This window comes from Cavia porcellus, unplaced genomic scaffold (genome assembly GCF_034190915.1).
Source record: "Cavia porcellus strain 051 isolate PalLab524CR breed Dunkin Hartley unplaced genomic scaffold, mCavPor4.1 scaffold_25, whole genome shotgun sequence".
Taxonomy (NCBI): Eukaryota; Metazoa; Chordata; class Mammalia; order Rodentia; family Caviidae; genus Cavia; species Cavia porcellus.
This window is the reverse complement of record NW_026947508.1, coordinates 54437569-54460710: the sequence shown is the minus strand read 5'-3', so window position 1 is coordinate 54460710 and position 23142 is coordinate 54437569. Positions and strand designations below refer to the sequence as shown.

Sequence of the window (23142 nt, the reverse complement as noted above, 5' to 3'; positions counted from 1 at the left end):
TTAAAGCTTAAAATTGCCAAATGTATCCAATAATCTTGTTATGTGTTGTTCTTTATGGAAATCTCAAGGAGATACCTCATAATCCACTGTTTGGAACTTAGAAAATGACTATTTCACTGGTGAATTATTGATAGCCAATGCTACAGTCTATGGAATAATTAAGATAGATTTATGTGCTCTATTAAATAACATCCCAGCAAAAATTAGACAGAAAAAAAATGTTATTGGGTTAGCATTCCGTACTGTATGACTGGTTGCTAATGAAACCAACCGGGCCTTGCAGGAACCTACATAGTCAAAAGGAATTAACAGTCCACTGGCTGGTATCTTTGCCCCCAAAAGCAACAGGCAGCCTCTGATCACAGGTCCATAGAGACAAAATATTTTTGTAGACATTGGGGTTGTGAATCTGTATCTCCTTGGCAGAGAAATAAAGGGGGTTGTTACCTTTTCCTCAGGAGACCCCATCTTCCATTCTCTCCACTAGACTTCCTGCTCCTGAGACCTTTTTGCCCTCTGCCATTTCTGCACCATCTCTAGGCCTCTTCTTGCCTCTGGACATTGCTTATGGCAAATCAACTTTTAAATTCCTGTGCAGACGACACCACTTGTTGGTGGGGTGCTAGACCCCTGCTCACAATGGACAATACACAGGGTATTCCAGGAATCTGTGTTTACTCTGCCTCCTACTCCTGTGCACTTCCTCTGTAATCTTACCTCTTCAGCTTTGATTCACAATTTTTCTTATCCTGAAAATCAGCACCTTGTTGCTCCCAACCGGGCCTGGTTTGCCTGTACTTCTGTTATAACTCCTTGTTCCATGCATCATCTGTTCACCCAGCACCCTGAGCTTTACACATTAGTTCACTTTCCCCAAATATATTGGTAAGCTGGAGATAATGATAAGAGTCACTTGTTGCCTAGCTTTGATTTGTTAAAGAGTCCAGTCCGAGCAAAAAAAAAAATCCTGTACTCTTACCTGTATTACTGGGAATTGGGATGGAAGGGCCAATAGGTGTAGGAGTGTCCAGCCTAATAGTTAGAGACCAAAATTATAGACACTTAAATGCACTCATTGACCAAGATCTAGCAGCCCTTAGTGACTCTGTCTCCAAGTTAGAAGATTCTTTAAGTTCACTGGCTGAGATGGTCTTATAAAACCGGCAGGGTCTACATCTCCTGTTCCTAAAGGAAGGAGGCTTCTATCTGGCATTAGGAAAAAATTTTTGCTTGTATGCCAATTATTCTGGGGTTATCTGACAAAGTATGGCCAGCCTTAAAAGGTGGCTACAGAAATAAGAACAAGCCAGACAAGCTAAATAGAATTGGTTTAAAATGATATTTTTCTCTATCTCCCTGGTTGACAATATTAATCACAACAGCCTCCAGGCCTCTGTTAAGAACTTACTTGCTTAACAATTGGGTCTTAGATTATAAACAAATTGGTAAATTATGTCAAAGATCGGGTTCAAACAACAAAACTCATGGTTTTAAGGACACAATTTTATGAACAAATACCTCTGCTTGAAAACTCTATGAGCCAATGATTTGGTTCACTGACAAAAATCAGTGGGGAATGTTGTAGTAAGAGGCTGAAAATTTAAATTGGTAATTAAAAGATAATTATTAGCAAAAACAGTTAGTTAAAAGGTTATTAGCAGTATTGTCATTCTGTGCTGAGCTTGTTACCCTAGTAACCGCATCATCATGCTGTTCTGTATGCGTAGTTCCCACCCAGGCCAGTAACCTGTTTGCTGTGTTAATCTTTGTTCCCTTTGTAAAAGACAAATGATGCTGTGTCAACTACTGTTCCCTTTTTGAGAGATAAATGTTCCTGGAATTGGCAGACCAAGGGCTATGAATTGGCTAACCACCCACTGTGAAATGCCTCCTGACCTCAAGCAAAGGGGAACAAAGGCCCACCTTGTTTCTGTTTCTCATCGTTATATACTTAATGATCAATGAGCTAATCATAAATGAACTATAAAAATCAATCAAAATTCTAACTCAGTTGCACAGCTTTGCAAATTTCATCTGCACTGTATCTCTGGGCCAGCTAAAATAAAAGTAAATTCTTTTTAAATTGATGTCATCTTGCACCATTTTTCATCTCGGGGCCTTTTTGTGGGGGTACAACAAGTATAATATTTTTCACTTCGGTGGATGAAGGTTTCATGGATAGAACACTAAAGTTACAGAAAAGGAGCAGTCACCTTTGCTCAGTTTCCAATTCATTCATCTTGCGGTGCTTCTGCTCCAGCTGTTCTTGTAGCTCTGCAATACGCTCATTCTCAGATCCTTCCTTCTGTAATTGAAGCATCTTGTTTTCATGCTGCAGTCGAATAAACACCTCTCTGATATGGAAAAGTAAATCTGTTTTAAGGCTTTTAAAATGAGTTACTATACTCTTTACAAAAAGTAATTCATGTCCACTCAATAGCTATTATTTTAAAAGAAGTTCAGAATTTCTGAAATACTTCAAGAAAAAATCATGTACATTGCAAGACTATGCCTGAAAAAAACACAGTAAATTATTAAAAGCACAGAATTGTTATATATTATTAAATGATTACTATACAACTTCCTAAAGAGATTAATGTGAATTGTTTTATTAACTTAGAAACTACTCACAAAAGGAAGCAATAAATTTATAACTGAAATTTAAGACTTAAGAAACTACTTTGCCAAGACTTTCTCCATCATTCGGTGCCATTGACAGACTGTGGGGAGGTGGGGGGGGGGGCCTCACCAGTAGGGTATCCCTGCCTGGAAAGCACTGCCATGCGCTGGCTGCTGCCCAGTGGGGACAGCCACATCCAAGCCTCTCTCCATGAGTCTGCACCATTTGAGGACCACCAAAGAAGAGAATCAGGGTTATCACCAGGAGATGATTCCCATCTGGAGAGCAGTACTATGCTGCCAGAGTGGAAACAGCCACAGTCAAGTCTCTCTGAGAGTTTGTGCCATTCCTGGACTGTGGGGAGTGTGGGAGGAGGGATATCCAGGCCTCACAAGAAAGTGATCCCAACAGGGAAACCATATCATTGTTTTGTTGGGTTAGGCTTTATTCTCTTTTGTTTATGTTAAATCTGATGACATGAGCAGCTATTTGAACATTTGTTAACAAGACATATTTTGGTAGCCATTTTTGGTTTAGTAGTGGCCTGTTTTGAAGTCCTTTATTGCATTCACTGTTTCAGCTTTATTGTTTCTATTTTATTCTAATCTGTTCAATTTTTACTATGTCCAAAAATATCTGCAGCTATTTTGAAGACAACACAAGGCATTATGGTAACTATTGTTGGTTACATAAGGTTTTGAAGTCCTGTATCACTTATACTGGTTTATTTTTTATTGGTTTTCTTCTCTTCTATTTGCCTTGATTTTATTTTTCAAATAAAATTTTAAAAAAGACACTGTACTTTGATTAAAATTTTCAAGTATAGCTTTGTGATGGTAGTCAATATCTATATCTCCTAGGGGGATTTTATTAAGGATTTAAAGTGCCTTTATATTTTTGTTTTTTTATTCTGAAGAGAATAAAACCAAGTGAAATAAAACAATAGACTCAATCAGAACAAAACCATGAATGCAATACACGACATCAAAACAAGATAAAAGGAAAACATTAATGCCCCTGTTATCTCCCAAGTAGCTACCTATACCATTAGTCACAATAAAATCAAACAGAACAACCCAGTACAAAATCAATCAAAACAATGGAAGCAATAGCATGGCATCAAAACAAGCTAACAGGAAATTAACAATGACTACCATAATATATTTTGTTAACTTTGAAACAGCTGCCCATGCCAGCAAATATAATAAAATCAAACAAAGCACAACAGAATAAAACCAAACAAAACAGAACAATAAAAATACAGAGTTTCAAAACAAGATAATAGATTAACTAATGGCCATTGCCTACACTTTTTAGACGTTACTTCCTCTATCATTTTCACAATATCTCTTGTGCATTGTAGATCCCACTAACTCCTTCAAGGTTTTATGCTAGGGAGACAACACGATGTTCACCCATGGAACTCTGAACCATTTCACCCATAAGCATGATCAAAAGTTGTATCCATTTACCTACAAAAGCCTCAAGGTTATCCTTCTTTCATGCTGAGCTTTCTATTGTGTAAAAGTGCCATATCCTTCCTCGCCATTCTGCAGATGATGGCAAGCTACACCTGCTTTTCTCTGGTTCCCTGTCACATGCAGCATTGTTTTCGCTCCTTTGACTTTCAGTCTATGGATTTCCTTTCATGTGTTTCTTATATAAAGCATATTGATGGATTCTGTCTTCTGATCCACTCTGCCTGTGTTTCACTTTATTGGTGAATTGAGGCCATCCACCTTAATGGTTATGGCCAACATGCACTGCCTTGTCTCCCCGCCTTGCTATTTTCCTGCCGTTAGTTGCCTACTTTTCCCCTCCATTCAGTTGTCTGCCCCACCTGGTGATCCCTCTGTGCAACTGTCCCTAGAACCAAGGTCATTTTTATCTCTGTCTAGCATGTCCTTCAATATTCTTTGTTGGGTTGGTTTGGTGATCATGAATTCCTTCAGTTGTTCTTTGTCATTGAAGTGTCTTGTTTCTCCATTATGAAAGATAGTTTTGCAAGTACATTGATCTAGATTGGAAGTTGTTTTCTTTCAGGACTTTGAAATACTTCACTCTAAGCTCTTCTTCCCTTGATGATGTGGAGAAGTCTATCGTGATACTGATGGGTTTTCCTTTATAGGTGACCTGTTTCTTTTTTCTTATAGCTTTTAACGTTCTGTTCTAGTGCTGAATTTCTGGGATCTTGATTATTATATGTCTGAGTGTAGATTTATTTTAGTTATGGTTAGATGGAGATCTACATACTTCACTTATCTGTATGTCATGTCCTTTGTCATGCTTTGGAAATTTTCTGCTATTATTTCCTTAAATAGACATTTTATGTTATTTGTGTTGACACCTGCTTTTTCACTGACACCTATGATTCTTAAATTATTTTTCTTTGAGTCATCTTACAACTGTTGAATTGTTATTTCCTGGTTCCTTGTTATATTTAAGAGATTTTTTTCTCTTATAAACGCTAGCTACAAATCTGTCTTCAAGGTCTGAAAGTCTATCTTCAGTTTCTTTCAAGGGGTTGTGCCAGCATTCAATGGAGTTTTCAATTTCCTTGATATCACTATGAATCTGTTTCATGCCTTTTAAATATTTCTTTTATTATTCATTCAAGGCTCCCCTCATTCTCTTATGCTTATTTTTTTATCCATGTACTATTTAGAGGTTCTTAGCAATTCTTTTACTATGTTTTTCATTTCTTCTTTTGCCTGAGATAGTATTTCTGCTCTAATTTCTTTTATAGCCTCATTAAGTTGTTTCTTTACTTCAGTTGCCATCACTTCAGAAACTTCAGGCGTGCAACTCCCAATCTCCTCCCTGTGTACATCTCCTGGACTTGCTATATATGGATTAGAGGCCAGAGATTGCCTTTTGCTTCTTCATCTTGGTATTTTCCTGAGTTCGTTTGGAAAGGCAGGGTAGTGTGGTCCCAGGCACTTTCTGCATTGGCTACAATTTCTCTAAAGTGTAATAGCTTGGTTTTCTAGGCAGGTGCTGCCTACAGGCATCTGATGGCAATCACTGGGTATGTTGGTGTGGGGCTGGCTGCTGCTTTTCCCAGCCTATGCTGACTAGTACCAGCAGGAAGCTTCCCAGATGGCAGCTGGTATGTGTATGGGGGCAAGGCAGGTCACTGCCTCCTAGACCTGTGCTTGTTGGGGGCGGGGGGGGGGGCGAGGATACCCAATGGTGGATGGTGTGCCAAAGATTTACAATTATCAAAGTAAATTTAGTATTCAAATGAAGGTACAAATTTCTATTTGGAATTAAATAAAAACACATTCCTACTTGTTCCATCACCTATACCTTATTTTCCAAAAGCAACTGATTTTTATTAATCTCAATTTTTTATTCTAAATGCCATCAGCATAATGCTGAAAAGTAAGCTAATATAGCTTTTTGAAAAATAATTATTTTTAGCAAATGTTTGACTCCTAAATAAAAATGTAACTCTTCTTACTTTACACATCTACCCTTTTTCCCCTTATAAATTCATGTTTTATTTTTTGTCTTCTAATAATTTTGTAATTTTCAATTATATAATTAAATCTCCAAAATTAAAGCAACTTTGTGTTGAATGACTTTTACACAGTAAGTTTCCTTTTTAGTACACAGCACATGACCTATTACCTAGAAAAAGAAGTGATGTTATAAAAACTAAAATGTTATTTAGCAAGTTTGTGAAATTTTGTTTCTAATGAGGTTTTAAGATGCTGTGGTAGCACAAACAATGTGATTTTGGAAGTCTAAACAGATGAGACAAATTTTTGGTATGATTTCTCACTTTCAGATAAACGCAAATGAAATGAGTGAACCATCCAAAACAAGAGGATATTAATAACTAAAACATGCATATCAAAAAGCATGTAAGTCATATTATTCTAACAATGACTGCAACTGTACAAACTGCAAATCAACAACTTTGTGAACAATATGCTAAATAAAACAAGTTAGTCACAAATGGCCATATGTTGCATGATTCTAGTATATAAAATACCCATTAACAAGAAAATTTATGTTAGTCACCTAGAGCTAGGATTTGAAAGGAAGGAAGGAATTCAGAATAGGTGCTAATAGCTATGGGTCTCTTCAGTATAAGGAGAATGTTTTCATAAGAAAGTGACATGATGGGCTGGGGATTTAGCTCAGCGGCATAAGTGCCTGCCTGGCAAATGTGAGGTTGGGAGTTCAATCCCCAGTACCGCCAAAAAAAAAAAAAAAAAAAAGAAACTGACATGGTGAGACTGATACCACATACTGACAACTCTGTTGCAAGACCCACTGAACTATATATTTTTGAGTGGATAAATATTTCAAAAAAGCTATCTAAACAAAGAGTAAATTGTAAATACTAATCAAACATCTAGAAGGAAATATAGCAGAAGACTAAAAGTTGGATAAAAAGGGATTTCTAAGATTTGTGCTTCATCTAACTTCCTGAATTATTGACAATTCTTGTATTTTTCTATCTATCTGGATTGGAAAGCAAGCGTTCTTCAGAGTTAAAAAACAAAATTAATTTAGACAATAAAAGTCATGTTTAAAAAACTACAAAATGTTATGGGTCCATTTTGTAAAATTTACTTCTGATATATTTTAAAATTGCTGTGATAGGAATGAATATATGAGTTAGTAAGCTTAAGATCAGAAAAAAGAATCTCTAGCTCGGTAACACAAAAATGAAAAAGATAGATCAAACAAGAGGGAGAGAAAGAAATGAAAAAAACTTACATCCTATCATTAAGTCTGAATTATCAGATTTACCTGTACTCCACTGGCATGATCTCAGCAGCAAGGTTCTCATAACTCTTTGTAGCAGATGTGTCTACACAACAAAAAACAGGTTATGTTTCAATACTTCAACTATTAACAAAACCCAATTTTAAATTTAACTAAATTTACCTGTTTGATTTAGGTGATCCTGCTGTACTTGTGAACAACGAAGCTCTTCATTTGTTTCTTTCAGAGTATCCCGCTGCTCTATCAGTCTCTTCAGAAAAATTATAGATATCAGTAAATCATGTAATTCTGTCCACTTCTGTTTATAACAACTTGTTCGATAATTATTATTTCATTAAAAATAATGTTGAAGTTTTAAGAGGCTAATATTCTTTTGCATAAGTCAAATAACAGCTTTTGTACAAAATGTGGTTTGTGATTTTTCATTATATCTTTGAATTGAATTCAATCAGTGCAATTATATTTTCAAGTACAAATTCACAAACGAACGGTAGATAAAAAATAAGGATGGCCTTTGGAAGTAGAGAGGCAAGGGTATGAATTCTAGTTTCACCACTTTGTAACTATGTTATCTTGGGCAAGTTATTTAACTTTTCAACTTTTCAGATTTTAGTGTACCTATTTTCTAAATAGAAAAATCAATATAAAAATCCTTGCCAAAGCGTTTTGAACAATGTATGAGGAAAAGTCAAACATTTAGAAGATAGATTAGTGTGTAAGACATGCAAGAGATTAGATATTACGTTTTTACCACTATTGACTAGAAAAAGTGTTAAGCAGCATCTTGGAAGTATCGATTGTGTAAAAAAAAAATCTTTCTCAAAGTTGCATGTTAGTACTTCAAATTACTGACAATTTTACTTAATAGTTCACATCAGTGGAAAAAAAAAACTCTGAGTTCTGAACAACAGTCACATTTAAGTCATATTCTCAGAACCTGAAAATTACTTCTGAATATAAAAATTATACTTTAAATATTACATTCCAAATCAATGAACAAAGCCTTTTTACATCTATTACATGGCCAAAGTCAACCTAACTGAATTGAACAATTCACTCGGATCCTTAGGTTGGAGTCTACAGAAGCCTGAGGGACCTCTGAACCTTATAAATTAAAAAGAGATAAAGGCAACAAGACATCTATAAATCTGTTCTTTCATAAACATAATGCAAACACTAGAAAACTTGTCCTTATCAACTGTTACAGAACTCTGAAAACAAACCAGAAACTCCTAATAATTTGATGTTCTTTTGTTTTGTTTTTTGGGATTTTGTTTGTTTGTTTTTTTGAGACTAGGTCTCACTATGTAGTTTAAACTGGGTTTGGACTATATAGTACAGGTTCAAACTCCTGGTGATCCTTCTGCATGCTTAGATTATAAGCATGCATGCTAAGCAGTAAGTATTTACTAAAGTAAACCTGCTAAACCTCCATTAAAACAGTGAGCTTTTTATTCTTTTAACTTACCTTATTACTATTCCTTCTCCCCAGCTCTGGAGTAACCTAGAAAGTCAGTAACTTCTTTATGGTAGCTGTGAAAATCAGGAGCTTCACTAGCCACCAGAAGAGGCAGATTCAGAAGAAAGCACCTCTTAAAAAGCTCTCTCATCCTCAGAAAATAATCATTATTAGACCTAACCTGAAGCTCCCAGAAGAAAAGATTTTCATTATTTGACCCAATTTAGGGCTTCCTTTGCAGAAAAAGCCATATCCCAGAGGCATATATAAAAAACAATCCTAAGCAACTATTCACCACAACCATGCTGAAGGCTAGGGTGTCAGCTGGGGACAAATAAAAGCCTGGTGAGAGTCCACAGGGAAGATCTAAGAAAGAAGAAGTCCACAAGAGGCAAGGAAAAGCTCTGACCACTTCCTGGAAATTGATAAGGCAAACTACTGTGCACATGCCCAGAAAATTTCTGAGAGGGTCTCAGTATCTCAGCTCTGAAGTCAGATGAAGTAAAAAAATAGAGGCAAAGGCAGAGTCAAAAATTTTATTAACAGAGAGATTTACTTATTGATACCTGGAGTCCTGTCCTTTGGTAAAGGCAGAAAGTGTTACTGGTTAAAGGCATCTAAGAAAATCTTTGACTAGTGTCACAATGGTAACACAGGCTTTAGAGAATTATCCAAAGTATCACTAAAATAAAAGCAAAACAAAGAATAAAATATTTTTCTCTCAAAGAATTATGATTCTCAAATTTAAAATATTCTATAAAATGTCAGTTTTTCAACAAAAATACAAAATATAAAAAGAAACAGTCAACTAAGTCAGCCAAGGAGGTGAGCTAGTGAGTGGATGAAGTAGATTATAAATTATGATTAGATTATAAATACCTTCAAGGAATGAAAGCAAACTAAGTAAAAAGAGTTAAAAAGAAATTATGACAATGTTACACTCAATAAAGCATAAGAAGAAAGAAGAAAAGCATAAGAGAAATCATAAGAAGGAACTAGGAATTCTAGAGTAAAAAAAAAATACAATAAAATAAATATATTCTAGATGGGATCAGCAGCACAGTTAACAGGAGAATAAAGTAGGAAACCTGAAAGTAAACTAACTGAAATAAACTAGTTTGAGAAATACACTTTTTAAAAATTAAAAACAAAGAGAGTATGAATTCTGTGGGACACCATCAGATATACCACCATATGCACACTGGAAAATTCAGAAAAAGGAGAAAAATATTTGAAGAAATAATAGCTAACCTTTTTCCAAATTTCATGAAATAGGACCAAAAGATCTCAGAAGTTTCATGAACTTAAAGGGATCAATACCTAGATACATCAGTCAAAGTGCTAAAAGTAAAGAAGAATCTTGAAAGCAGCAAGAAAAAAATGGTTCTTCAAACACATGGCATCCTCAATGAATTTAACTACTTACTTTCCAGTAATAAAGCCTGGAGAACAACTGATGATCAATGCTGAAAGAAAAAGACTGTCAAAAAGAATTTGACACCCAACAAAACATCCTTTGAACATAAGCAAATTGAAATTTTTTTTCAGATTAAGCAAAAATGTAAAACAAAAAGAATTTTGTTATTAGCAGAATTGCTTTTAGAAGGAAATACTAAAAAATTTTTATCTTAAAATACTAGATAGTAGTTTGAATCCAAAAAAGTGCACAGTTAACTAGATGCACAAATATGTAACAAACATAAAAGTATTACTCAGTCTTTTAATCTGCAATCTGAAATCTGAATTAAAAGATAGTAATAAAAAGCAGTCATTATAAAATGTGTCAAAGTATTTACAATATATAAACATATAATGTATATGAAAATATAGTAAAAGCAAAAAGAGGAGAGAGATCTATTTTGGAACAGTTTTCCATATACTATTGAAATCAAGGTAGCATTCACATCAAATACATTATTTCAAGTGAAATGTTCATTGTAATTCCCATAACAATCATTAGAGAATATGTTTTAAAAAATAACAAGAGTTAAAATGGCATATTAGAAAATATCTAACAAAAAAGACCAGAGAAACAGATGTACAAAGAAGACATAGCAACAAAATTGAAAGCCTCAGTACTCCATTAGTAATTAAGCTAATAAAGTAGAATAAAAACTCTAGTGAGAAGGAAAATATTGGCAGAATGGGCTTTTTAGAAATGATCTATCCAAATGGAACATAAAGGACACAGGTCTTGTATCAGAGAAACAAATGATTTGAAAATAAAAGGATGGAAAAGGAAGCAAAAAGCAATCAAAATGTAGCCCCAAGTTTATACTTTAAAATAAGTCTAAACAAATCATTTATTTTTGCTCTAATCTTTACAAATTTCTTGGTAAAAGAACACAAATTTCTCTGTTTTCTTTTTTTATTACTAAAGAAATAAGGTATATGTTTTGATAATAAAGAAGATTCAATCTACCAGGAAGATACAAAAATGATACACATAAATTAGTAATTATGCTAATACGAGTGGATTCATAATTGGATATTTTCCCTTGTGATAGTAACTAGATAATCTGATCAATAATAATATAATCAGTAATCAATAATAATAATAATCTGAGCAATAATAATTGGAGGCTTAGATAGCCTACTTTCAATAACAGGTGGAGCAACTACACAAAATGTGAGCACAAATAGAATTATTATGAACTATTATAGAATTATTATATAATAGAATTATTATTCTATTATTATAGAATTATTATGAACTCTAAGACCAGACATATAGGTACACAAAACTACACCCAACATCAGCAAACATTATTTGTAATCATGCATGAACATCCTCCAGAATAGACCATACGTCAAAAGTCATAAAACAAGCCTCAAGGAATTTAACAAGATTAAAAATATAATACAAAGTATATTCTCTGATCACAGTGGAATTAAAAGAATGACAAAATTTGCAAATCTTAGCTAAAGTAACCAAGAAAAAAGTGAAAAACAACTTACAAAAATCATGAAAGAATATTACTGCTTATATAAATTCACTTATTAGAAATAAAAATTATAAAAAATAACTATACATAACTTGGCCAATAAATTAGGTAGATTAAATGAACAAATCTTTAGGAAGACACAAACCTCTGAATCAAGAAACAGAATCAGAACAGCAACTGAAAAGATTCAATCCACAAATAGAGCTTAGTTCATACTAGTAAACTCTACCAACTCTACCAAATATTTAAGGAACAATTAATAGAATTTTCTCAAATTTTGCAAAAGCTTACAAATACTAGGAAATTTTCCCAGCACACACTATCAGGTCACCATAAGTCTGATAAGAAAAGGTGTAATGACCTTACAGGAAAACTACAATCAATATCCCTTATAATTTAGAAAGAAAAGCAGTGAAGAAAGTATCATCAAAATGAATTCAGAAACATATAAAAAGGGGTATATATAATGATCAAGTGGGAGTTGGTCAAAAATGCAAGCTTGATATGACATCCAAAAACAAACTGATACAATATACTGTAAAAGAAACTTTAAAACTCACAGCCCGATACTATACTAAGGACAGGATATGCCCTAAACTGTCTCATAGTTGGACTATCACTGCCAACCTGTTGCTGGCTGCATCTTGTAAGATAATATCACACAGACACACTACCCAGCCAGTAAGCATATCTTATTGTGCTACCTTGTTTCAAGGATTTATCACGTGGGGACAGACTGGCTCAGTCAAAGACATGACTGATTTTACCCACTTGCCGAAGCCCCTGACCTTCATATTATATAATAATAAACCTTGAATTAAACCTGCCTGAAATAAATCTGCCTAGCAATGTATGAAAAAGCATATGTAACCAATTATGCAATAACCCACTATCAGCTTATATATTTCATGCTTGCAACATACTGTTTCTGTTTAACTCCATGTCAAGGCTGGTGATTTGGAACGGAGTTCCAACCAGCCCAACAGTATAAAAGAGCTGTTGCCTTCCAACCACCTTGGCACTATGTCTTCCATCCAGTTTGGTTCCAATTCTGCAAAAATACCAAGTATTTCAAACTTCTTGGCATTGGGTCCAGTTTTAGGAAAAAATCTTTTATGCAGACATGAGTCCAGTCTTAGATGATTAAAATCTATTACATTTATTGTGTGCTTTATTTCTATTATTACATTGTAATATATAAAGAAATAATTATACAACTCACCATAATGCAGACTCAATGGAGCCCTAAACTCGCTTTTCTGCAACTCAACAGTCCCATTTGTGGTGATGGGGGACAGTTACGCCCAAAGTGTGTTGCTTATCTCCAGTATGCTCTCAAATCTTGATTTGGCGGCTGTTCTCTAGAGAAAACACTGCCACAAAGATAGGATATTGGAGATGGAAGCAAGCTTTTCAGTGTTTTGTGGTAATCTTAGGATATTCTAACTTGATTTCAATACAGAACATACAGAGATGTAAAGTTGTCTCAAAAAATGTGGTCACTGATATTTGAGATCTCAGCAATTTACCTTCTAATGGCATAGATGAAGCCTATTTACTTGGCTTATTCACAAATGCCTTTTTTTTTTTTTTTAAATCGGTACTGGGGATGGAACTCACGACCGCCTACTTGCAAGGTAGGTGCTTATGCCACTGAGCTAAATCTAAGACTCTTGAAAGGTGAGTTGAGTGATCATGAGAGAAAGGCAGCCCTACCTCAATCTTTTTCAAAATCTAATTTTGAAACATGTCAAAATCTCAATATTCACTTGTTGCCCCCATAATTCCAGTTTGGATTCAATGCAGCCAATGTTCCTTCCAACTTGAACACAGTTGTCATTCTCTTCTGAAGTAACAGTTCACTGAGCAGACTGAATATGGCGAAAGAGTAAGCAAATTTTGTAACCCTTCCTAAACCACTGAAATATGCTGCCAGTTGTAACTGTTTTCCACAAAGTAATCTCTGGAATGTCTCTCATGACCAAAAACTCTGGCCACCTTTAGGAAGTTATCTCACTTCTTTATTTATATACTTTGAAGACATGTTCTGTGTCCACCTCACAGAGCTATGTGAATAGATATGAGTTAAGGGCATCTACTTTAATGTGACTGACAGTTTTAAGTATACCCTGAAAAACATTAAGTTCTGGTGACATTTTTCAGGTAGCCAGTACTTCTTTATGGGTGCCACAATACACATACTTACATGTAGGACTAGTGACAGGACTAGTGAAACCAGAAAGCCAGTCATGGCAACAATTCCACATGTACATATATACAAAATAACTAATTCAGTTCTCCTAAGTTGTAATCACTCAACAACTTGAAAAATTCTGCAGTTGTGGTGTTGGTTGGCAACAAAAGTGCAAATTATATATTCTCACACATGCCTCCTCAAAGTATGTTGCACATAAACCAGTGTTGTTGCCAATAATCTTACCTTATCAACAGACTTGTCAAACAGCATTGTGTACCAGTTATTCATGAATTCTAAAAACTACATCTTATTATCTTCTGCTATTTTACTAATGCATCTAGCTATAGTGTTAGCTAAAAGAGGAACATATGCTATCTTTTAAACTGCAACCTCTCCTCATAATTCACAACAAATATCTTTAGCAGCAGGCAGGATCAAGTTTTCACCCACAGTAAAGGGGTTTTTAAATTTAGCAATGTAGTTAGCAACTGAGAAGGATGTTCTCAGTGCAAACACATTTGACGAAGTGATGCCTTTCAGTAATTGCATCTGTTCTCATGTTCATGTTTTGTTTTGAATTTGTACAAAGTCCAAAAGTTTTAATTTTTAAAAGCTTTGGCTCTATGTGACAAAACAGTTTTGAAAAATTCATGGCTCCACCAGATAGCTGGTTGTGACATATATGAAGTACACTTGGAAAATGTTAGTCATCTGTTCCAACGAAACCATAAATTAAGTAGAACTATTGGTATTCTTCTTTTTGTTAGTATTTTAAGAGTCTTCTGATGTCTTATCATTAGGCCTTTCCTCCATTTCAAAGAAGTTCTCCAGTGGCATTTGGTTTTTACTCATTTTGGGTAGGGTTAGCATAGGAGCAACCAAAACTGTGACTGAGACAAATGTGCAGTGGAGAAAAAAGAAAGGAAGCATGGACAGAGAGGTAAAACAATGGGTAGGCCATGCATGGACAAAAATAAGTGTCAGATTATGGTCTAAATCCTGCCACATGTGTTACTTGCCATTCACTGATAGAATTTTGACCTGAGTTTGGAAGCAATAATATGCTCTCTGTGCAGTCAAATCTCTCAGTTAATGTTCAGTGTTTGCAGCTACTCTCCAGCACTCACATCACTGCCTCAGCTCCAGCTAAGATCATCAGGTATCAGATTCTCAGACGAAGTTCACAACCTAGATCCCTCAGAAGCCCAGTTCAAAGTAGAGTTTACACGCTTATGAGAATTCAGCATCCTGCTTAGCTGACAGAAGGCAGAGCACAGGTGGTAAAGTGAGTGTCAAGAAGTGGCTATAAATAACAGATGAAGCTGCTGTTCATGTCCTACTGTGCAGCCTGGCTCCTAAGAGTACTGTTTCATGGCCCAGGGATTGGAGATTCTTACAATACACCACACTAATGCAACGAAGTATAAAATTCACATGCCAATTTACTAACCCAGAACATAAAATCAAGGAATGGAAGAAAAGTACTTCAACCTCATAGTGGGCATCTATAACAAAAACAAAGCAAACACAAAACTCAAAACACAGCTAATATCATACACAATGATAAAACACCAAATACTTTCTACCTAGAATCAGGACCAAAGAAAGATATCTGCCTTTGCCATTTCTATTTGACATTGTATTAGAAGTTCTAATTAGTACAATTAAGCTAAAAAGAAAAAGAAATAAAAAAAATCTGGGTTGCAAAAGGAGATGTTATACTACATGTAGTTGCATATATCCTGATTTTATATATAAGAAATTCAAAACATTCACCATAAGCTATGAAAACTAGTAAAGGAAATTCAATAAGGCTAAAAGATACAAGATCAGATATAAAAGTCAACTATACTTCTATGTATCAGTCATGAGAAATCTAAAAGTAAAACAAAATAATTCATTTTCCAATACGAGAAAAAGAAAATATTTAGGAGTTTTTAAAAGGTGCAAGTGTTAAACTGACAACAACAACAACAAAAACATTGTTGAAAAACTCTAAAGCTCTAAAGACCATGGGGATTTAGCTGAGGGGCATAAGGTCTGCCTTGCAAGCAGGGAGTCCTGAGTTCGATCTCCGGTAATGATAAAAAAGACAAAAAAAAAAAAAAAAAAAAGAAAAGAAAAGCTCTAAAGACCTAAAGTGTAGAAGGATATCTCACATTCATGCATATGAAAATTAATAGTTAAGATTGTAATGTTTCTAAACTACTGAGTGTTGGGAGCCATTAAAGCTGGAAATTGATCACATGCGCAAAGCTTCTCAAGAACAAAAATTGCCTGGGACTTCCAGGAGAACATGCCGGACAGATAACAGCAGCTACGGAGGCTCTCTGAGATACCCAGTTTAGAATCCAGGAATGGTGCGGTGTGAGGAGTCTAAAGCAAGGGGAGATATACCTTGCCAATCCAGGAACAAACTAAGCTGAGAGAAACCAACTGGAAATGCATTCCTGGTGCTATAACTGGAACAGATAAAATCTCAGCACGAAAGCTGGAACCTGCACCTCTGGAAGCCTCAATTTGAATTTCCTGCTGCCGCTGATGCATCCAAATCAGCACAACAGGGAGACGCGTGAAAGCTCTGAGAGCGGGAATCGGCGAACGGAGTTGAGACCGGGACTGGGAGGGAGCCCTGCTTCGACCTGTGGTGAGGGAATGGAATGGGGACCCTTCCATAGACTAGGAGGCTCCAAAAGAGGACATTCTGGCACTGGGAAGACTAGCCAGAAAAGGACATTGCAGTAACTTTAGTTGCATATTCCCCTCTCAAGCGGGATTGGTGCTGAGTGCTTAGCCTGGGTGACGAACCTAACTAAGACCCAGTAGGCTAGCCCAAACCAGGTCATAGCACCTGGCGGTGCACCCTAGCAGTGAAGCCTTCAGTAGGTTGACCTGGAGGGGCAGGCCCAGCAGAGGGTGCCCAGGTCTGTGTCTCCCTAGTACACTGCAGTGGGCAGCAACACCTAGCCGGCATAATTGAAAAAACTGTAACCGATAAAGAAAAAAACTGGCCTCCTATATACACTTACAAGGAAGGAACAAAAAGTATGGGAAGAGAGCGCAACAAGAAAGGATCCTCAGTCCCAATCCTGAAAACACTGATCCAGGAAAGGTAAATGCAAAGGAGAATGAGGGCAGAAAACATGCAATATCAGACACGGCACCAGTAGACATAAAGCGATATTTCTGGAGCCTCATAGATGAGTTCAAAAGTGAAGTATTTAATGAAATAAAGCAAGATATAAGTAGAATAGTTAGAGAAATGCTAAGCAACACCCAAGAAAAAACGGATGGTGGAATGGAGGAACATAAAAGAGGGGAAAATTGTTTGATGGAGAAAATAGAGAAAACATAGAATACATGAAGCAAGTTCAAAGAGATTACCAGGAAACTAAAAACTCTATTGAAAGCTGGCATAACAGCTTGCAAGAAACTAGGGATAGATTATCTGAACTGAAAGGCAGATTTGTAATGTGGGAGCCTGACATGACAAACTTCTTAAAAATAACAAGAAAACAAACAGCAATAATACAAAAGCTAGAAGATGATAAGAGGAGCCATAACTTAAGAACATAAAAGAAAAAGTAGCAATACAAACAGATGAACTACAAAAGCTATTCACAGAAATAATCCAGCAGAATTTCCCTAATTTAGCAAAAGGTAAAGATACTCAAATATATGAGGCATACAGGACCCCAGCCACCTACAACCCAAACAGAACTACACCCAGGCATATAATAATCAAAATTCCAGAAATCCAATATAAGAACAGAATATTAAAAGCCATCAGAGACAAGAAACAGATCACTTACAAGGGAACACCCATCAGAATTAGAGCAGACTTCTTGGCACAAACCATCAAATCATGAAGAGCATGGGGGAAATAATTCAAGCTTTGAAAGATAATAACCTCCAGCCAAGATTGTTATATCCTGCACAACTGTCCCTAGAAATTGATGGAAAAACAAGGTGCTTCCAGGATAAAGAGGAACTAGGGGAATTTGCAACCACCAAGTCAACTCCACAGAGAATACTGCAGGATATTCTAAAAAAGATAAATACCAAGATTCCAGAAACAGTGGCAGAGAGGCCACCATAAATGGAGCAGAAAGTGAAATGAAGAAGACAAACTGATAACTAAGGACAGAAAAGAACTCAACAGAAATGAGGCAGAGAAGGTTGGATGGTAGGAACAGCTATTTTGGAGAAAACAAGACATCATAATAGCTAGTGCTGATTTACTATCATCTTGTTTTGAAGTCCCATCAAGATTTTATTCTTCTGTCTCCATCAGTCTTAACAGGTTATATCTTATTGGATTTTATATGTGATAATACAAACAAAAACTTTATAGACAAAGAGATAATACAGAAACCATTGTTCATTTTCTGATAATTGGTTCTAAATACCCTGTAATACTGTCTTTCTCTTGAATGGTTTTACATTGTCTTTATATGTTTGGTGCTACAGTATACAAAGTTATACTCAAAGCTTTCAAGGAAAGAGACACTATGGGTAACTACTTTTATGTTAGGATATCTTGTGGTGAAACACTATTTTGCTTAAATGGTTATGTTTTGACCTGCGCTGTTTTGTTGTTATGCCCTCTTTTGTCTCAATTCTTCTTTTTTATTATTTTTTTATTTTTATCTTTTTAATTAAGGGAAAAATAAATATAAAATAGCAGGATATATTATAGTAACCCACTTTGATTTCCTATTAACTTGATTTGAAACCCTGTATTGCTCTCACCATCTTGTTTTGACTGATTTTACTCTATTCTGTTTTGCTTGATAGTATCAAGTTCAAAAGTATAGGCAACAACTGTGAAGACAATAAGATTCTTTATGACGCCCATTCTGGTAGACTATTATCTTCTTTTGAAGTCCTGTAATGTCTACAATGTTTTGGTTTTATTCTTTACTGTTTTGTTCAATTTTATTATAACTGATCATATAGGCAATTCTTTTTAAGATAGCAAGAGGAAGTATGGTAACCATTGTTGATCACCTTGTATTTTATTTTTACATTATGCATTATGACCATCCTTTTGATTTGACTGACTCTGTTCTGTTATGTCACATTTGGTTTTACTCTCTTCAAAAAAAAGTAATAAGAACTGTGGGACTAATAAAACCCAAAATGTGTAATTGTCATTGTACAAAAGAGAGGAAAAGAAAGTGCTCTAAAGGATATAACTGCATGTATTTTTAAGTGTGTAAGATAGATAATCATATTACTGAGTTTTGTTGGATCACTGAACAGAACTGTTTGCAGTCTCACTGTTTGAAAGTCAACTTTATATGCTTTAGTTTTGTAATTTGAACAACTAAGATGACAATATGTAATCTATTAACTAGTGATTTCCTACTGTTCATTTTTTCTGAAATTCTGTAGAACTTGTACCCTTTTCCTGTTTTTTGTTTTTGTTTTCTTTTTCTCCTTAAATAAAAATTTTTTAAAAAATGGTCAAAAATTATCTGTGGCAAGCCACATGAAGAAGCTGCTTCAGCCCAGAGAACACCTAGAACCAAGATAATATGAAAGGTGGGTTGCTAGGACAACAGGGTGTCATGTAACATTAAGTTGCTAAAAGGTATGAATAAATGTCCTGCAGTGTGGGGCCAGTTCCTTTCTTCCCATCAGGAGAGTAAGGCTCCACTTAACCTCAGCTTTTGTCTCTATTTTCTCAGTCTCTCAGGATCTTTCACCTAAACAACCTCAAGGGTCGCATGGGCATGGCATATAGCACCCAAACAGGAATGGGGTGAAGAGATTAAAGGCAAGGGGACACTTCTCATTTGCACAGAACTAGGGGGAAAAATACATTTGTATAGGTCAATAGTCATCACTGGTGTATACTGATATTATCTTCATCAGGTGTAAGGATTGGGACATTGAAACAATCCCTTATTCTTTAGGGCCAATTATAAATGGCCCCTCCCAATGAGAAACCCCTTGGGAGGAAGAAGTTTGATTTCATTAGTAGTTTAAATATGGAACAAACAACTTCCAAAGAATTAGAAATGTATATGAAACTTGGTTGTATGCTTGATTCCTATATTTATTTTTCTTTTGTGGATTTTGATTAGAAAGTGTCTTGATGATTGTGCGCTTGTTGAAACAAGGAAACTGGCTTGAAGAAATATTTTAAAATCAAGTCCCAAGCAGAGAAGAGATAACAAAGTAACCGAAACTCAGATAAAGTTTAATAAGCTTTGTAACCTAGCTCAATTAGATAATTAAGGAGAGACAAGGGATAACTTTTCTCCACAAGGGGAGAGCAATGCTGTGAATTCTATTTTACTACATCTGATATTTTTTTATTGAGCCACAAACAGCTATTCCCACCTTTTCAGTTCAGAGAAATTCTGTTCTATCACAGGTTAAAACTTCTGCCTCTCAAGGAATAGAGCAGTTTTCTCCAGCTCCCTTGCAATTGATGCTCAAAAGAAGCCACACAGGGAGGGGAGTACACAGAGAGTTTTCAAACATATCTGCTAGGTTACTAAATTTCAAATCCCCAATAGTCCCAGACAAATTATCATCACTCAGATCATCAGTTTACAGCCTAAAGACAAAAAAACAAAGCTAGTTGTTTTCACTGCAGGAGATGGGAGTATTTTGCTAAAAGTTGTCTGCTGCACTTGTGAGAGCAACACATCCACTAACTGTCCCCTCAACTGTCTGTCCAAAGTCTAAATGACGGTATCAATGATATGGTCAGGCCACTCAATGTAAATTCAAAACTGATATGAAAGGCCTACCTGTTCTTAAAAAAAACTCTAGCTGGGCCTGCTTGGGCTCCATCAAACAATAGGGTGCTTTCCTTAATTCCTCCTCAGCCCATTTGCCTTGGGTTTTATAAAACTAAAAGACAACAGATTGTGGCCCAAATGATTAGAAATGAGTAACTAAAATAAGTCTAGGGAATTATTTGTCAAGGATGAAAATATTTTTGAATTGTATAGAGAGCAGGCTGCTGACAATGCTTTTTGAAATTCAGCCATTAAAAAGATATGCTAATAGAGAGGAAGCTATAGGAAAGACAGCCAACTTGTTTTTGATATGCAAGTATTTGATTAACTTAGAACTGCAGCCACAAGGGCATGGAGGAACTTCCTTCACCAGGTAAAATATACATTGATTTGATTTCTAGTCAGCAGAATATGAATAAACCATTTCAGTATTTTACCGTTTAAAAATGCAAATAAATAATGTAAGGCACTGAAAACTTCCCATGGTGGCCTGGCCTGTCCTGGCTTGGTGAGGCAGGACCTACAGCAGGGATCTGAGGTTTGCAGCCCTGCCTCCTGTATGCTTGTTGAGGCAAATTATAATGTAGGAACACATTTATTAAGATGCAAAATTTATAGATATTTCATGATATCTAGAGATCTTTGACCAAGTTACTGTTCAGTTTCTGCAAAATTCAATTGACCCTGACAATGTCTAAAGCTCAGCTGCATACTTCAGATGAACACTGAGTCAAAGTAACAGCCTATACTTTAAGGCACCCTGGGCTAATTCATGGGCCCTTTGGCAAAATGTTCCTATATTATGGTAATATCCTTGAAGCTCAATCTATAAGGGCCCCCCTGCTTTTCCCAGAATGTTTCTATTGTTTCAAGACTAGCCTGTCAGTATATGACTCAATATATGTAATCAATCATGTAATATTTTGTCACGTGCTTTGTATCTCCTACTTATCAATTCTATATGAACTAAACTTTTCCTAAATTCAAGGCATTTACTTTTGAGGAATTATCCCTGCAACACTCCACTGGCATAAAGATCTAACAGTCTACTGATGTAAAGATTAAATGCTGCCTTCTTCTCTCCTTGGTGCAAAGAGCCCTCTTTTCAGTTTAGTTTGGCTTGATATGGCTTAGCTTGGGAATTTTCCTGCAACACACTGAGGGACAAACTCCACTGGGGCCTAACAAGCCTTTCAATGGCCAACCCAAGAGTATATACACAATGGCCAAGTGGTACAGCACTTGGTCTAGGGCCAAGAAGATGGGACATGGCTCTGGCATGCCCAAACTACCTCTGTCTTTTTCTATCACCTGTGCCTGAGGTTATACATCAAAAATTTACTAGGCACCGGCACTGCCTATACTCAGATCCCCAATGGTAGTTGAGCCTTCTGGTCACAAAAGGAGCACAAGGGCCTAGTACCTGGCATCAACTAGAGGTGACAATGGGCGCATGTGTGGCCCATGGCAGCCTGGAATCTACCCACACACACCAACCAGTCAGCCATGTCTACATACAAGCTAGCTATGTCTACTACCTCCAGGCAGAGACAGCCTGGTGTGGAAACTACAAATAGGAAAGGAGAGGCCAAAATGCCTAAATATAAAACACAGTTTCTTGGTTTTTTTCCCTCTGTGTCTTTCCACAAAAATTCCTTATAACCTTCAGCTCTAAAAATGGTTAAATGTGCTCACAATTTAAATTTCAAAAACAAAAGAGGGAGTTCACTTCATAATAGGTTTTGCTTGGCAGTATATACTATTTAAAATTTTTAAAATTCTAATAAAGATGAAACTACTGCAACAAAAAATAATGCAATCGAATAAAGGCTAAAAAAAGTCCTTTGGAAAGACCTTCCTACTGGACAATCAAAGCACCCAGCCCAGTGTTAATTTGGTGCAGTGGGAATGCTTACATTTTTTTCCAGGAAAAGCTAAATGGCCTATGTGGGTGTCAGTGTGTGCTGTCCAGTTGTATCATGGACCCAAACCCAGAAAAGTTGATTCCAGCTCTCAGTCCTATGACAGTGATGCCTCAGAAACCATGTCACAATGATAGATTAGCATGAAGCTAAGCTAGACCTGGAGCCAACTGAAGGAATTGATGCAGGATGCCAGGATATGGTAACAAAAGACAAGAACCAAAGGTCTAAATACATGATAAGAGTATATACAGATAACTAAACAAAGTTTAGTGAATGAAGGGGACACAAAAAGTTACTAGCATTCTTAAAATATAAAAATGTATGTTAATTATACTAAGATTTTGTCCTTTCCAAATTCCTTTTACAAGAGATCTCTGTTAAATGATGTTAATTGATCTACAATAATTTATAGTTATAAATTCTACATTTGTAAAAAAAATTATTATAATTCAATTTGGCCTAAAACATATTTGAGTTCACTCTGATTTTAAGGTG

General features: G+C 35.8%; 1 protein-coding gene across 2 annotated transcripts in view; it reads right to left on the bottom strand.

Moving 5' to 3' along the window:
- Nucleotides 1-23142, bottom strand: part of Hook1 (hook microtubule tethering protein 1) — a 92811-nt gene that overhangs the window by 21453 nt on the left and 48216 nt on the right. For both annotated transcript variants that reach the window (XM_003464043.5, XM_063236607.1), the window contains exons 13-15: nt 7526-7613; nt 7388-7448; nt 2214-2354 (exon numbers count right to left, since the gene is read on the bottom strand). In XM_003464043.5, the coding sequence (XP_003464091.3) occupies nt 2214-2354; nt 7388-7448; nt 7526-7613 (290 nt within the window). The remainder of the gene's footprint in view (nt 1-2213; nt 2355-7387; nt 7449-7525; nt 7614-23142) is intronic.